The 14,526-nt window shown below is 36.3% G+C and overlaps 1 protein-coding gene across 1 annotated transcript in view; it reads right to left on the reverse strand.

Annotated features, from left to right (window-relative positions):
* Positions 1–14,526, reverse strand: part of LOC124973010 (suppression of tumorigenicity 18 protein-like) — a 56,767-nt gene that overhangs the window by 15,443 nt on the left and 26,798 nt on the right. Inside the window, 5 exon segments of the mRNA XM_047537217.1 lie at positions 5,070–5,294; positions 6,129–6,206; positions 6,305–6,367; positions 8,029–8,118; positions 12,307–12,422. Of these exon segments, the coding sequence (XP_047393173.1) occupies positions 5,070–5,294; positions 6,129–6,206; positions 6,305–6,367; positions 8,029–8,118; positions 12,307–12,422 (572 nt within the window).

Raw genomic sequence — 14,526 nt, forward strand, 5'->3', positions numbered from 1 at the left:
CTAAAATACATGATGCAAAAGGAAATATCACGACAGACACCACTGATATACAGAACATAATGAGAAGCTACTTTGAAAATCTGTATTCCAAAAAAACAGAAACTACCGAAGACATTGACAAATTTCTAGAGACTTATGCTCCTCCCAAACTGAACCAGGAGGACATACGCAATTTAAACAGGTCAATATCAAGCAATGAAATAGAAGAAGCCATTAAAAATCTACCATCCAAGAAAAGCCAAGCACCAAACGGATTCTCAGCCAAGTTCTGCAGGACCTTCAAAGAAGAACTCATTCCAATACTTCTCAAAGTACTCCAGGAAATAGAAAAGGAGGGTACCCTACCGAACTCATTCTATGAAGTGAAGATCACCCTCATACCCACTCTAGGCAAAGACACATCAAGGAAAGAAAATTTTAGGCCAATATCCTTGATGAATATATATGCAATGATCCTTAACAAAATATTGGCAAACCGTACCCAAAAACATATTAAGAAAATTGTGCACCACACTCAAATGGGGTTCATCCCTGGAATGCAAGGATGGTTCAACATTGGTAAATAAATATACGTAATCCATCATGTCAATAGACTTAAGGATAAGAATCATATGGTTATTTCAATTGACGCAGAAAAAGCATTCGACAAAATACAACACCCCTTCATGCTCAAAACACTAGAAAAAATAGGCATAGTAGGAACATACCTGAACATTGTAAAGGCTATTTATACTAAGTGCATGGCCAAAATCATTCTTAATGGAGAAAAACTGAAACCATTCCCTTTAAAAACGGGAACAAGACAGGGATGTCATCTTTCACCACTTCTATTCAATATTGTCCTCAAAACTCTAGCCAGAGCAATTAGGAAGACTAAAGAAATTAAAGGGATACGAATAGGAAAAGATGAACTTAAGCTGTCACTATTTGCTGATGACATGATTCTCCATTTAGAGGATCCAAAAACCTCCTCCAAAAAACTAGTTCTAGACCTCATCTATGAATTCAGAAAAATAGCAGGGTATAAAATCAACACGCATAAATCTAAATCATATTTATATGCAAGTGATGAAACAACTGAAAGGGAAATGGGGAAAACAACCCCATTTGCAATAGCCTCAAAAACAATAAAATACTTGGGAATCAATCTAACCAAAGAAGTTAAAGATTTCTACAATGAAAACTACAAAACATTGCAGACCTTAGAAGATGGAAAGATCTCCCATGTGCTTGGATATGCAGAATTAATATTGTCAAAATGGCCATACTACCAAAAGTGCTATACAAATTCAATGCAATTCCTATTAAAATCCCAATGATGTACCTTACAGAAATAGAGTAAGCAATCATGAAATTCATCTGGAAGAGTAAGAATCCCAGAATAGATAAAGCAATTCTTAGGAGAAAGAAGAAAACGGGGTATCAAATACCAGAACTTCAACTATACTACAAAGCTATAGTAACAAGAACAGCGTGGTATTGGCACCAAAATAGACAGGTAGATCAATGGTACAGAATAGAGGACATGGACACAAACCCAAATAAATACAATTTTCTAATACTAGACAAAGGTGCCAAAAATATGCAATGGAGAAAAGATAGCCTCTTCAACAAAAGGTGCTGGGAAAACTGGAAAACCATACGCAACAGAATGAAACTGAACCCCTATCTCTCACCCTGCACAAAAATCAACTCACAATGGATCAAGGACCTTGAAATCAGACCAGAGACTCTTCATTTTATAGAAGAAAAATTAGGTCCAAATCTTAACTTGTTGTCTTAGGATCAGAATTCCTTAACAGGACTCCCACAGCACAAGAAATAAAAGCAAGAATCAACAACAGAATAGAGTCAAACTAAAAAGTTTTCTCTCAGCAAAGGAAACTATCAGTAATGTGAAGAGAGAGCCTACAGAGTGGGAGAATATTTTTGCCACTCATGCTTCAGATAAAGCACAAATTTCCAGAATATATAAAGAAGTGAAAAAACTCTACACCAAGCATGCAAATAAACCAATCAACAAATGGGCTAAAGATATGAACAGACATGTCACAGAAGAAGATCTACAAGCAATCAACATATATATGAAAAAATGTTCACCATCTTTAGTAATAAGAGAAATTCAAATCAAAACTACACTAAGATTCCATCTCACCCCAATTAGAATGGTGATTATCAAGAATACAAGGAACAATAGGTGTTGGCGAGGATGTGGGGAAAAAAGTACACTCATACGTTGCTGGTGGGGCTGCAAATTAGTGCAGTCACTCTGGAAAGCAGTGTGGAGACTCCTTAGAAAACTTGGAATGAAACCCCATTTATCCCAGTTATCCCACTCCTTGGCCTATACCCAAAAGTCTTAAAATCAGCATACTACAGAGATACAGCCACATCAATGTTCATAGTTGCTCAATTCACAATAGCCAGATTGTGGAACCAACCTAGATGTCCTTCAATTGATGAATGGATAAAGAAACTGTGGTATGTATGTATATACAATGGAATATTACTCAGCTACAAAGAATAATAAAATTATGGCATTTCAGGCAAATGGATGAAATTGGAGACTATCATGTTAAGTGAGATAAGTCAATCTCAAAAATCCAAAAGGCGAATGATCTCACTGATAAGCAGATGATGACACATAATGGGGAGTGGGAGAGGGGCAAGAATGGAGGAAGGAGGGGCTGTATAGAGGGAAAAGAGAGGTGGGATGGGTGGGAGGGGAAGGAAAAAAAATAACAGAATGAATCAAACATCATTGCCCTATGTAAATGTATGAATATGCAAATGGTATGCTGTTACTCCATGTACAAACAGAAACAACACGTATCCCATTTGTTTACAATAAAAATAAATTTAAAAAAATTAAGAATGAAAAAAAATAAAAGGGATGAATATTTAGTTGGCAGACTGTATATTTAGGGGTGCTTGTTGTAGTTGTGCCAGGTTAGCTCAGGTGCAGGTAAGGATGTGGAGTCAAGAGCTCCAGACTCCGGGAGATGGGTAGAAGCAGGATTGTGGTGAACAGCCTGCAAACTTGTTTATTGAAGTAACATCTATATATTTTACAGTCTTCTTGCCCAATTGCAATGTGCCATGGAGGATCAGACCACAAGGTTCCTATACAGGTTCCCTTGGTATAACACTAGGTCAATTTGGGGCAGTTGTTTACTTTCCTAGGTGGCCAGAGCAAAATGCTCCTCTCCGCGGGTTTTCCTGACAGTCATGAATGTGTGAAGGTTTTCCTTTACACACTTGAGACATTCACTGCTGCCAGTCAAGAACTAGGATTTCTCCCAACAGCTTGTAGTAAGTTTCCTTGTAACGTAATAGATAGTAACCTGTCCTTTGAGGCCCTCTGTCATTTTTTCTGAAAGATAAATTTTGTTTAGATACTTTGTAGTAAATTTCCTGGGTGATACAATGTTGTAAAAATGTTGATGAAGTATCCATCATAATCACGTAGCTTAGAATTGGAGCATAAATTATGAAAGTGAGGCTTTGGTTTAAAAAGTACCACATAATAATTTATTCTGTATCTTCTAAGGCATTAAAAAATAAAAATTGCGTAGGAATAATGTTTTAGAAGTTCTTTCTCCTTTAGAAGATAAAGTTTGGCAGGTCTATGGTACAGACTTCCAGGTTTGGAGCTCCTTAACGAACAGAAAGGGAAAAAAAATGTGCTTATAGGACTTTGACTAAATTAGAAACCCTCTTAAGAGATACCAAACAATGTAAGCAAGATCTTCATCTACTTCTTAGAGCCAAATGGACAGGGACACTTAATGGCACACTTGATTTGTGACAGCTCCCCTGACCACACAGTAATGATCCAAACTAAGAATGAAACAAGATGAACTACAGTGGGCATTAGCCTGCATTTGAAGGATATTAAAACAGAACAGAAAAACCCCCAATCCTACAATAATTCACGTTTTCTCAGTATGCAGTTTTCACTGACAACCTGGAAGCAAGTCCCTCCTGGAAGTCTTCATTTTCTGAAGACATTTCATTTGATACACTTCCTAAGAACTGAATGGAGTCAAGATGCTCCAACTTTGCTGGATTTGTACACTGTTTAAAAACAAAGCTTCTGCGGTTCCTGGACTTCACTAGGTTTTAAATCAGCACTGGGCACAGTGGCTCCCAAGACTAGAATGGGGACTCATCACTCACAGATTGGAGAAATATGTCATAAATCTTCTCACTTTTGTCCTTTATGTAGAAAGCAAACCCAAAAGCTGGACTAAGAGTGTGCTTGTTCAACAAAGGGCTCAGATGAAACAGGACACTCAGTGATAAAAGACTTAAGTCATTGTCAAACTATGAAAGGGTTTTCTAAATCTCCCCTCATCCTGCTGTGCACTTGGCAGTTGTTAAGTCAGTTTTCTTTCACACCTTCCTTGCAGCAAAATAATTACCATTTTGGGTGGAAATTTGAGCCAATGCACGAGAGGAAGGGAATGGTACAAACACATCAAGTGAGAGTTTACAATCACATAACCTAACAGTAGATATCACCACTGGGGACTGAAGTGAACCATTAACAGTCTGAACAGACTTCCAGGTTTGGAGCTCCTTAATGAAACAGAAATGGGAAAAAAATGTGCTTACAGGGCTTTGACCAAATCTGAAACCCTCTTAAGAAATACCAAACAATGTAAGCAAGATCTTCTTCTACTTCTTAGAACCAAATGGACAGGGACACACTTAATGGCACACTTGATTTGTGACAGCTCCCCTGACCACACAGTAATGATCCAAACTCAGAATGAAACAAGATGAACTACAGTGCTATCTTAAAATATCTTAAAATAGCAGCATACATGATATTTTATAATACAAAAACAAGTGCACAGTTTCTAGGGCACTCACTGTAGTGAATTTTCAGAACCACGTAAAGTAACATTTAGACTAGTCAAATATCTATCTAGCATGATAATGTTATAACATCTAAAGGAGAGTAATTAATGACTTTAGAAGGGGGTGCACCTCCTCCCCCAAGCACCCCAGATGACAACCAATTACACTAAGAACAGAACAGAAAGGCAGGAAACAAAAGTTACCTTCTGTGGGTGACAGAATCAGTATTTTCATGGCCCAGTCCTTTGCAGTCCGGGAAGGGCCAAGGGGACAGCTCTTGCTTGCTCAGTTTCCAGGAAAGAGGGGCCTCCTTGAGAGGACTCTCCCTCTGCCTCTTGGCACCCAGGGGACAGCCAGAAGCCATCTGGTGTGCTGCGTGTTTACCTGATATGTGACCTTGGCCATCACACCCCATTATAGGACATCTAGAGAGACAAAAGACACACATTACCAGCTGGGGAGAAGGAAGAAATAGTTCTACACCATCCTCAAGGAAATTCATGAAACCCATACCTGCATAAAAGCCACCCCTGTTAGCAAGCAGCATTGTATTAGTAGTGATAGTTGACAGGTTCAGATCTAAGCATTTTTTACACATTATCTAATTTTTGCTGCAAACCCACAGGATAGAGTGTGTTATGATTCCATTTTGTAGGTGGAAAAATGAGGTTTACAGAATTCAGTTGACTTCTCAACTATTCTATAAGAAGTGGAGCCACATTCAAGCCTGTGCTTTCCAGTGCTAGAGTCAATCATGTAAGCACTGAGTTGTTTTCTAAACAAAGACCAAAAGTTCTTGCTTTGATTGATGCTACATAGCACATTGTTCCTAACATTGGGATTGTGATTTGCAAAAGTTTATATACAGTATTTAGAAATATTGTGGAGAAAACAATTTAAACGTCCATAACTAGGCCTGATAGCACATTTCTTAGAGAAGGAAATTCAACAGACTCAATTTCACCTTAAGCAAAACTGAACTCTCAGGAGAAAATGTGGCTGTATTTGTCATTCTGGAGAACTTCTATATTGCTGTTTTCCTGTAGAAAAACTGCAATTTCTTTGGCATTCAATTCTGAATGGGAAAAGGTACTCAAACCTCCAAACAATCTGACTCTTGCTTCAGTACTCAGCTGGTATTCAGCAGGGTGCCTTTCCCCCAAGGGACTCAGCTGAAGTTCACCTGTGTCCCAACTAAGGCTCCTCCAGGGAGGCCAACCAGAAACAACTGACTCCAATGCTGCCTCTGTAGCACTTATGTAAGTTCAGAGTCTTCTTTTTCTTCCTTGGTAGTGGGCATTTTGATGCCCCTTTTTCTTGCTTGAGGATAGCCATACAAGCTAAAATACATAATTAACATTAACAACACAAAAACCAGTGGTCTCACTCAGTCCTACTGCACACCCATGCTCCCGCCTCAGAAAGGGATCAGTCCTACCTCCAGTGGGACACATAGTTTCTCACTGCATGTCCGGACCCATCGCAGACTGGGGTCAGATACCTGGAAACCACAGGACAGGATCCCCAGGTTAATGGGGGAGGGAGATTGCAGCACATTCAAATATAACTGAACAGAAATAGCTGCTCTGGGTGGGATTCTTTCTGCTTAAATATAATCGGCTTTTGGCTAAGAATTCATTTTTAAAGAAAAAGTTAAGAGGTCACGACTGAATACTGCTGGGTACACGATGGCATTAACTGTTAGTTATTGTAAACTGTTTCTCTTTTTCAAAACTTGTATTGAAAAGAACTTGAATGGGAGTCCACAACTTAGGGATGGGCTTCTGTCTACACCATGCAAAGTTCTTATCTTTCATGTAAGAAGAACAGTTTTCCAGAGTGGTTTATTTTTTCTGCCATGATAACCCTTTTTTTCCACATGAACAACAGTGGTACATGTGAATTCTATAGACTTAAGAGCATTAATATTATCACCAGAGAACTTGAATAACCTGCATCTGGTCCATCCTTCGTCATGATCCACATTCACAATTATCAAAAATCAATCATTAATTAAGGAGACAGATGAAAGCTGGAAGAGAATTCATTTCTACTTGAAATTCTGATTAGGGATAAGTTTCAAAATACACTAGAATAAATATTTTCATCTTTATGTTGATCTTTAAAAAATACTCAATAAAAATGAAAACAGAGAAACCATGACAAAATAATTGTTTTTCTGAATATGCTTGTACAGATTCTCTTCATATTTCATTCCATATTTATCCTCCCTATGGTTCAGATCTCCACCCAAACAAGAGTAACTTTTGAGAAAAAGCAATAATCTAAAAAAAACTATGAATACTATCTTTTTAAAAATTGTATCCCAATGAAATTTCATGAAATGTCAATTTCCAATCTTGAGCCACAAAATAACGAATACTTTTTTATATTCCAATGAAATTTTTAAAAATCAACACATATCTTTTCCAGCTAACTGAAAAAACTGACAAGAGTCATCGACCACTTAAAGAGATAATATGTATTCTCTATTATAAACAAGGTTTGCATGCTTAACTTTTACTATTAACATGTTTAGTGAAATACTGCCTTATTAGCATAGTGAAATTATTAAAACACTTGCACCAAATAACTTTTTGAGGAGATTCTCCTTAAGTAAACAAGAGGTTACTGAAATAGCTTGTATGAAAAAATCACTGGCAGTATTTATTAGATATCTGCATAAAATTTAAATACTGAGTAGCACAATAGGACCTCTCAGTTTGCATGCTTTCAATGTATTAGCAATGCATTTTTTTAAAAATAATGTTTAGAGAAAATACTAGGAGAACTTATAGCTATAATTAAGATGTGGCAAATGTAGAAGTGATTACGATATTCTAGTGCATCTTACTTTTCAATCTGTTATGAATCTCTGCTGAACATTGTTTTCTAGTGTAGTCTAGAAATATGGAGGTCAATAAAATGATTTATAGAATCTGTTCTGACAGATGAACCCTAACACTGGTTCTGTAACCTGAACCAGAAAATGATGTCCCCCTCTGCCAAGAATAATGATTTATAAATGTCATAATTTTATTCCTGAAAATAAAATAAAACCAAAACCTAACTACCCCTTTCTGTACTTCCTGATCCAGATGCTATCTTGCTAGAACATCTGAGAATAAGTAATTGCAATAGAGTAACATGAGGAGACCCTGCCTGTGACGGGCATGGTCAGGAACCATTCTGCAGTAAGATGCAGAATTTCCTGTGACATGGCCATTCACATCACTTCCTGGTGCTGGAGAGCTGGGCAACCGAAAAACTTATCATTAGAGGCAAGTGCATTTCACAGCTTCTTTTACCAAGCAGCTTTTCCCTTCACGATAAGTTAATATTGTATAGGGCATGTGCAGAAACCAGTTTATACTGGCTTTTATATAAGCATCAATGCACTAAAAGAAAATGTAGCATGCTGGATTAATTTCTTAGTTGTCTGTGTCCAACATCATATTCAATTATCTGATTTGAATGATGTAGGAACATGATACTAATATGTAAAACATGTATAATGGTTTTGTGAGTCAACGACAATCAGCAGTTTTCTACTTCTTTGAAAATATGAATTTTTTAAAAGTAAATATTATAAATTCATGCTGTATTAAGATAGCAGATTAAGGTTTTAAAGCCAGGCAGCAGAGTAACTTCATAAACATTTCAGAAACCACAAGTAGCAAAAGTAGAAAATCTATCACTGACATTTAAGTGAATATTTTAGATGGGGACATTTCTGACAGTACAGAAACAGTTCAGCTGGCAAAGCTAATGAGCAACTTCACCCAAAGTTGTAATCCAATAAAGACAATCTCTAATTCAATACTAGACCAAGAACATACTCTTAGGACATCTGCAAAGGTGCTCCACTCTGATCTGAATCCCTGTATTTCACTTTAATTCAGATCATGTCCTGGGATTTTTATCTGTTTTAAAAATAATGCAAGAAGTCAGGTATCTTTAGAATTTTTCTTTACATAATTAGTTGGCTCCATGGATTTTCAGTTATTTAATTACCTCTGATGCTGCTGGGTAGTCACTTGTTTAGAGTAAGCAGATTAAGCCCAGTCTGCCTAGCACTATTTTTGGCAGTGTTAAGAATCAGAAGAAAAAAATCAACTACATCATCTATACATCCAGTTTTCTCTCACATCCTGCTCAGTGTGAGGTCTTACTTATATATTCTGAATACAGCATTTAACCTTTTGAAGACACATTTTGGGATAGATTTAATAACATTTCAATATTGTCTTAATCATTATTTTCTAAGTATTTTTCCCCTGAGGTGGTACTTTCCAATAATTTTTAGATTATCCAAGGACTCTACAAGCATTAGCATTCTCAAAGGAAAAGTCTAGCTTTCAGAGCTTGATCCAAACTGAGTAAACCAACTCTCTGCTCTTCCTGGATAGGATATTAGAGATATTAGAAGGGGAAAATGTATACAAAAAAGTAAAGGGAAAATCAACAGGGTTTGGGCTGATATGTGTGTGTGTGTGTGTGTGTGTGTGTGTGTGCATGCATGCTAGCACCCATCATCCCATCCATTAAGTGCAGACAATTCTCTTCTGTACATTTTCCCTCTGAACAGTGGGAAGGTGGGAGGTTGCTTTAGTTGCTCACTCTACATGCATGCCACCTCATGTTCCACAGCAGCACTGCATTTATTTTATTTTATTTTTTCAATTACCTTAACATTGCCAAAAAGGCAAGGAGTTGCACTGATTTTTTTAGACCAATTAACTAAACAGTACCAATGAAATATAGTAATAAAATGAACTTAACATAATTTTTGTAAAAAAATATGGTTGTATATAAATGTTAAAAAATAAAGAAATAATTAGTGGCAACATTATAGTGTGAAATGTTTGTGTTTAGGATTCTGATAGCGAGATTTAATTCCAAATCTGTGCTGAAAATTCGACATGATGATATATTCTGGGAAGATCTGTACATGAAAATATCAAAATTAAGGGCAGAAAACTAGTTAATTCCCTTAGAAAGCAGCACTCATACCCTACACAGATTCAAGAAGAGTTGATAAAATAAAAAATTCTACAGTATATTTAAGGTAATGTTAGAAACAAAGTTAAACATGATAAGGTAGGGTGACAGAACTCTAAGTAGCAAGACTTTCATAAAACATACTAACATTTATATACATATTTGTGTGTGCATGTGTGTGTGTGTGTGTGAGAGAGATATCTATCAAAATTCTCATCCTGCCTATAAAATGTGTCCTGTATGGTCTCAGAAAGTTAATTTCTTAGGAATTCACGAATATGCTGAAAAATTTGTTCAAAACTTGTTCAAAATCTTTGGGATTCTTCCTCATTTTTATTTAGCTTTGTTTATATCTGTTTGTCGTAAGTAGAACTGGTTAAAAATATGTATTTTGCACGACAATAAGTCTACACTGACTTCTGGCAATTTCCAACAATCTACCTTAAAAAAGTAAAAATTTGCCATTTTTTAAGACATTAAATATAGTGTGTGGAAAAAATATCTATCTAAAGGTAAGCAAGCTTAAATAGGTCCATGTGGAATAAGTATACGACTCAGCCAAGTGACCTCTTGGAAGGAAACAGTGTTTGATTGAGTTTAAGTGATTACATGTTTGATACCATTCATTATGTGTCCAGCCCAAAGTCCCAGATACATACTGAATTCATACAGGGACATAATATTTGAGCCAATAGTGACTGCCTATGAAATCCTTAAATAGTGCACAATCTGAACTTAATTAAAAGTCATTCATGTGTTGTTACAAAACCCTGAGGCTCGACTGGGGATAATTCAACTGGATGCCTTCTGTACCTGGCAATGATACTCAAGGTGTGTTCCAAGGCCACAGTGCATGTGGTTGGAGAATGAGGGGTAGCATAGTGTGTCATGCACAGTTATGAGGCCAAGTGGAGAACACAAACAGAGCAACAGCACCTGTGCCCTCAGGGCCTCATTCTTAGTGAGAAGGCAGACATCAGAGAGCAGAGGTGAAAGGAATTTTCCATGTTAGATGGTGAATAATGCTCTGGAAAGAAAAGACCTAGAAGGCTGAGCAGGCATGCTAAGAATGGAAGGCGAGGAACTGCGGAAGCAGAGGATGAGCCTGATGAAGAAGCACTGGGAACAGAGGTCTGGGTAGATGGACAGGAACTGCCAGGAAGAGAGACAGGAGCTTTTCTGGTGTGCTGGGGAGGGGAGTTGGAAGGGAAGGGAGAAGATAGAGCCCTCTTCCCTTGTTCACTGTAGGATGTGGATCAGGAGTCCCAGCAGGAGTCAGAGGAAGTGCAAGGCCTCAGGTGTGCTCTGAACATCAGAACTGCACTCAACATAGGAAGAGAGAACAGCGAGAGAGAAGAGAAGTTCCCAGATAAGGAGTCCCGGACATCAAGTGAGGAGGGCAGACGATAGACTCTGGAGGAAGGTGAGCTAGCTCTATGGCATCTCACTGTGTTGTCAGGTAGAACAGGAGGATCAGGACAACCAAATTGGAGGGGACACCTGCAGAATTTAACAAGAATGGTGGCTTTATGGTAGTCTCACAGTGGCTTTGGTAGAGCAATAGAATGAAAGCCTGTCTGGCAAAAATTCAGAAGAGAAACTGAGTCACACACTATGGACATCTTTCGTGAGAAGTTCAGATGTAAAAGGAAAAGGAGACAGAGAGCCCAGGCAGAGAACCTGCTGGGTCAGGAGAAGTTTTTCAATTTATTTTAAATGGAAAAATTTATTTTATGCAGAGAGATACAGAAGAGAGATTATAGGCACTTGGTGGCTAAGTGGAAAAGTTACTGTTCACTAGAAACTCTCATTAACTGGCAGCTATGTGTCTATGTATCAGCACAATTGATTAGTATTTAATTATTCATGTGTAGAAAGGGGCTTCCTTCTTTATTCACTCACTACAGTTGCTTTTGGGTACCTTGCTCTGTATTTACTTTATGTTTATTTTTAATTGATAACTGAAAATTGTACATATGGAGGGGATATGATATGTAAGCATTTCACTGTGTAATGATCAAATCAGGAGATCATTCTCAGAGAATTCAAAGAAAATCATTCGCTCCTTTACTCAAGTAACATTTTGTATCAAGGGTTGGAACTTAGCAGATTTCTTGAAGTCAGGTCTTACGATTCTCTGGGGTCAATGGACCTCAAGTTGGAAACTTCAGCACAAAATATCTGCATTTCTAACTGTTCTAGCACATTCTATTTTTTAGTCAACAGATCTTCAATTCTCTTAGCATAAGACCACAACAAGTAAATTTTTTACAGCACCCTTATTTTCAATGCATAGGTTGAACATTTAACTACTGACTAGTCGGAATTGCCCTAGGGTCCTAAAGAAAAAAGGATAAGCCAGATATTATTATCAAACATCATGACCTAGAGTCTCTCAAATACAGGATCTTACAAGTCACAGCACTGGCTACCACTTACTTGACTGTTTTTTTCTTGAGATTGCTTGCATGGAGCTTAGGTTTAGAGTTTGGTATAGAAACCTCTCCCAGAAGTTTTTTTTCCACTAAATTTTCCCGAGAGTTCACTGGATTTTTCTGGAAAAAAAAGGAAAAAGAGACAGAAGTCATTAGGGAACCCTGAAATAACAACTCAAAGTGATTAGAGTCAGGTTTTAGTTTTGACTTAAAAGATTCAACTGAAACACTACAAAGGATTTAAATAATATCATGGAAAAAAGGTACATTCTGATTGTTAAGGACCTTTACACTAATCAAAGAAGAGTGAGAAATTATAATTGGTGGGGGACATCTTTGAAAAATTCACATCATAGCAAATACAATTATAGAGGCATTTCTTGAATTATGTAATTGAGTTGAATATATTAGCATGTTTCAAATTTTTTCTGTGCAATTAGTACTTCTTTGAAAACACAGACATAGTTCTCTACAGAAGATACAACAGCAATAAGAGTAAAGGAATACTGCAAAAATGAACCAAAGAGTTTTCAATAGGAGTCTAGATTAACAGAATGCTAACTCCAACATGCAAACAATTAACATCTAAATTATGTGTTTAAATCTGTAATAGCTGCGGTGATGGTATTTAGCCCTTGAATTTCATTTTTCTGAAAAACTGCTCTCATTTTCACATCACTTTCTTGTTTCTTCTTTTCTTCACTAAGTTAGTATCTTGTAATGCTTTTAATCATTGGACAGCATTTTTTTGTTGGATATTACTAATTTTCATGTTTTTTTAAACCTTAATATTTATCCTGATCCCATAAAGAAGAGTCACTAATTTTTCCAAATCATTAATTTACCAAGTGGTACATTAACTCACAGAAAACTCATGACATTTATCCTCAATCACATAATTAGCTTACTTTGATTATATCCAGTAAATATAATACTTTTGGGATTTAAAATTAAAATGATGTTATTAAATAATATAGAAAACCATATTTCATATCTTGAAAGTATTGATCTGTTTAGAGTGAGTAAAATATTTTGGATTGTTTGAAGTAAATTTCATTTAAATTCAATGGAAATAAATATTCTCCAGCATGATAATAGTTTTAATGATTCCGAATCTGCATTCAAAAGCAATGAAAAAAAATTCCTGACAGAAAAATACCTAACACTGATCTTACCATCAAAGCAAACATAAGTTCCTTTATTCTTCACTTAGGTAAGAGTTCAATTGTTAGACACATGAGTTTGCTATAGTAAATACATTGTTACTATTTCAAGGAATATTATCATCAAATCAAATTAAAACAACATGGTTTGGTAGAATTTCTGCCTTCAGATATTTTACAGTGCTAAATATTCCATGCTTTCTTGAAAACTAAAATACTTGCTGATTTTGTAAAATGTATTTGCAAATTACACATTGAAAGAAGAATTGCAGCTGCAAAGAACCAAAAGGACTACAGACTACAAATGTATGGAATGGTAACAAAGTACTGGAAGTTCTCACTACACACTGAATACCAGTTTCAATTACATGATTAACAGGCGAATCATGATGTTTTATTTTTAGCATGCCCTTTGTATTTTACTGTAGCTTTTTATGCAGTATTTGAGGAAATTTCTCTATTTTTTCTAAGCATTTTTATCACTGGAATAACAGTACACTGATAAGAAATGAAGATTTATTTGGGCAGAAATAATATTAAAATAATGAGATGGAATTTAAAAATAAAAACAATATTTTCTAAAGATTTCAAATGAATCATTTGAAATTATTTATCTGACAATTAAAAAATTAGTAGCTGACAGAAATATACATTTCAAAGTCAACAGAACTGTATATTTCAAAACAGCCATGTACCCAGCTACAAAGTCAAGTGTTATTTCAAAATCACCTCCACAGAATTCTCACCAAGACAGATGATGGAAATTCATCTTTGTATAATTTTACAGTGTAAAAAACTAAAGTCATTCCTAATTTTAAAGGTGAACCCTGATCACTATCCACTCCATTTAGTACAATCTTAATCTATTTATGTAGGAATTTCCACCCTCATGCAAGAAATGGGAGGCCATAATGGTATCTTGTAAAGTACTGCCACTCGTGAATATTGATGACTTCTACTTAACCCACATCCACAGATCTCATGCCTAGGCTGAGGAACTCTTTAGGGGAACAGGTGCAAAATGTCATGCTTAATTGGTGATTGACAGGCTGGAGATCAAG

This window comes from Sciurus carolinensis, chromosome Y (genome assembly GCF_902686445.1).
Source record: "Sciurus carolinensis chromosome Y, mSciCar1.2, whole genome shotgun sequence".
NCBI classification, from domain to species: domain Eukaryota; kingdom Metazoa; phylum Chordata; class Mammalia; order Rodentia; family Sciuridae; genus Sciurus; species Sciurus carolinensis.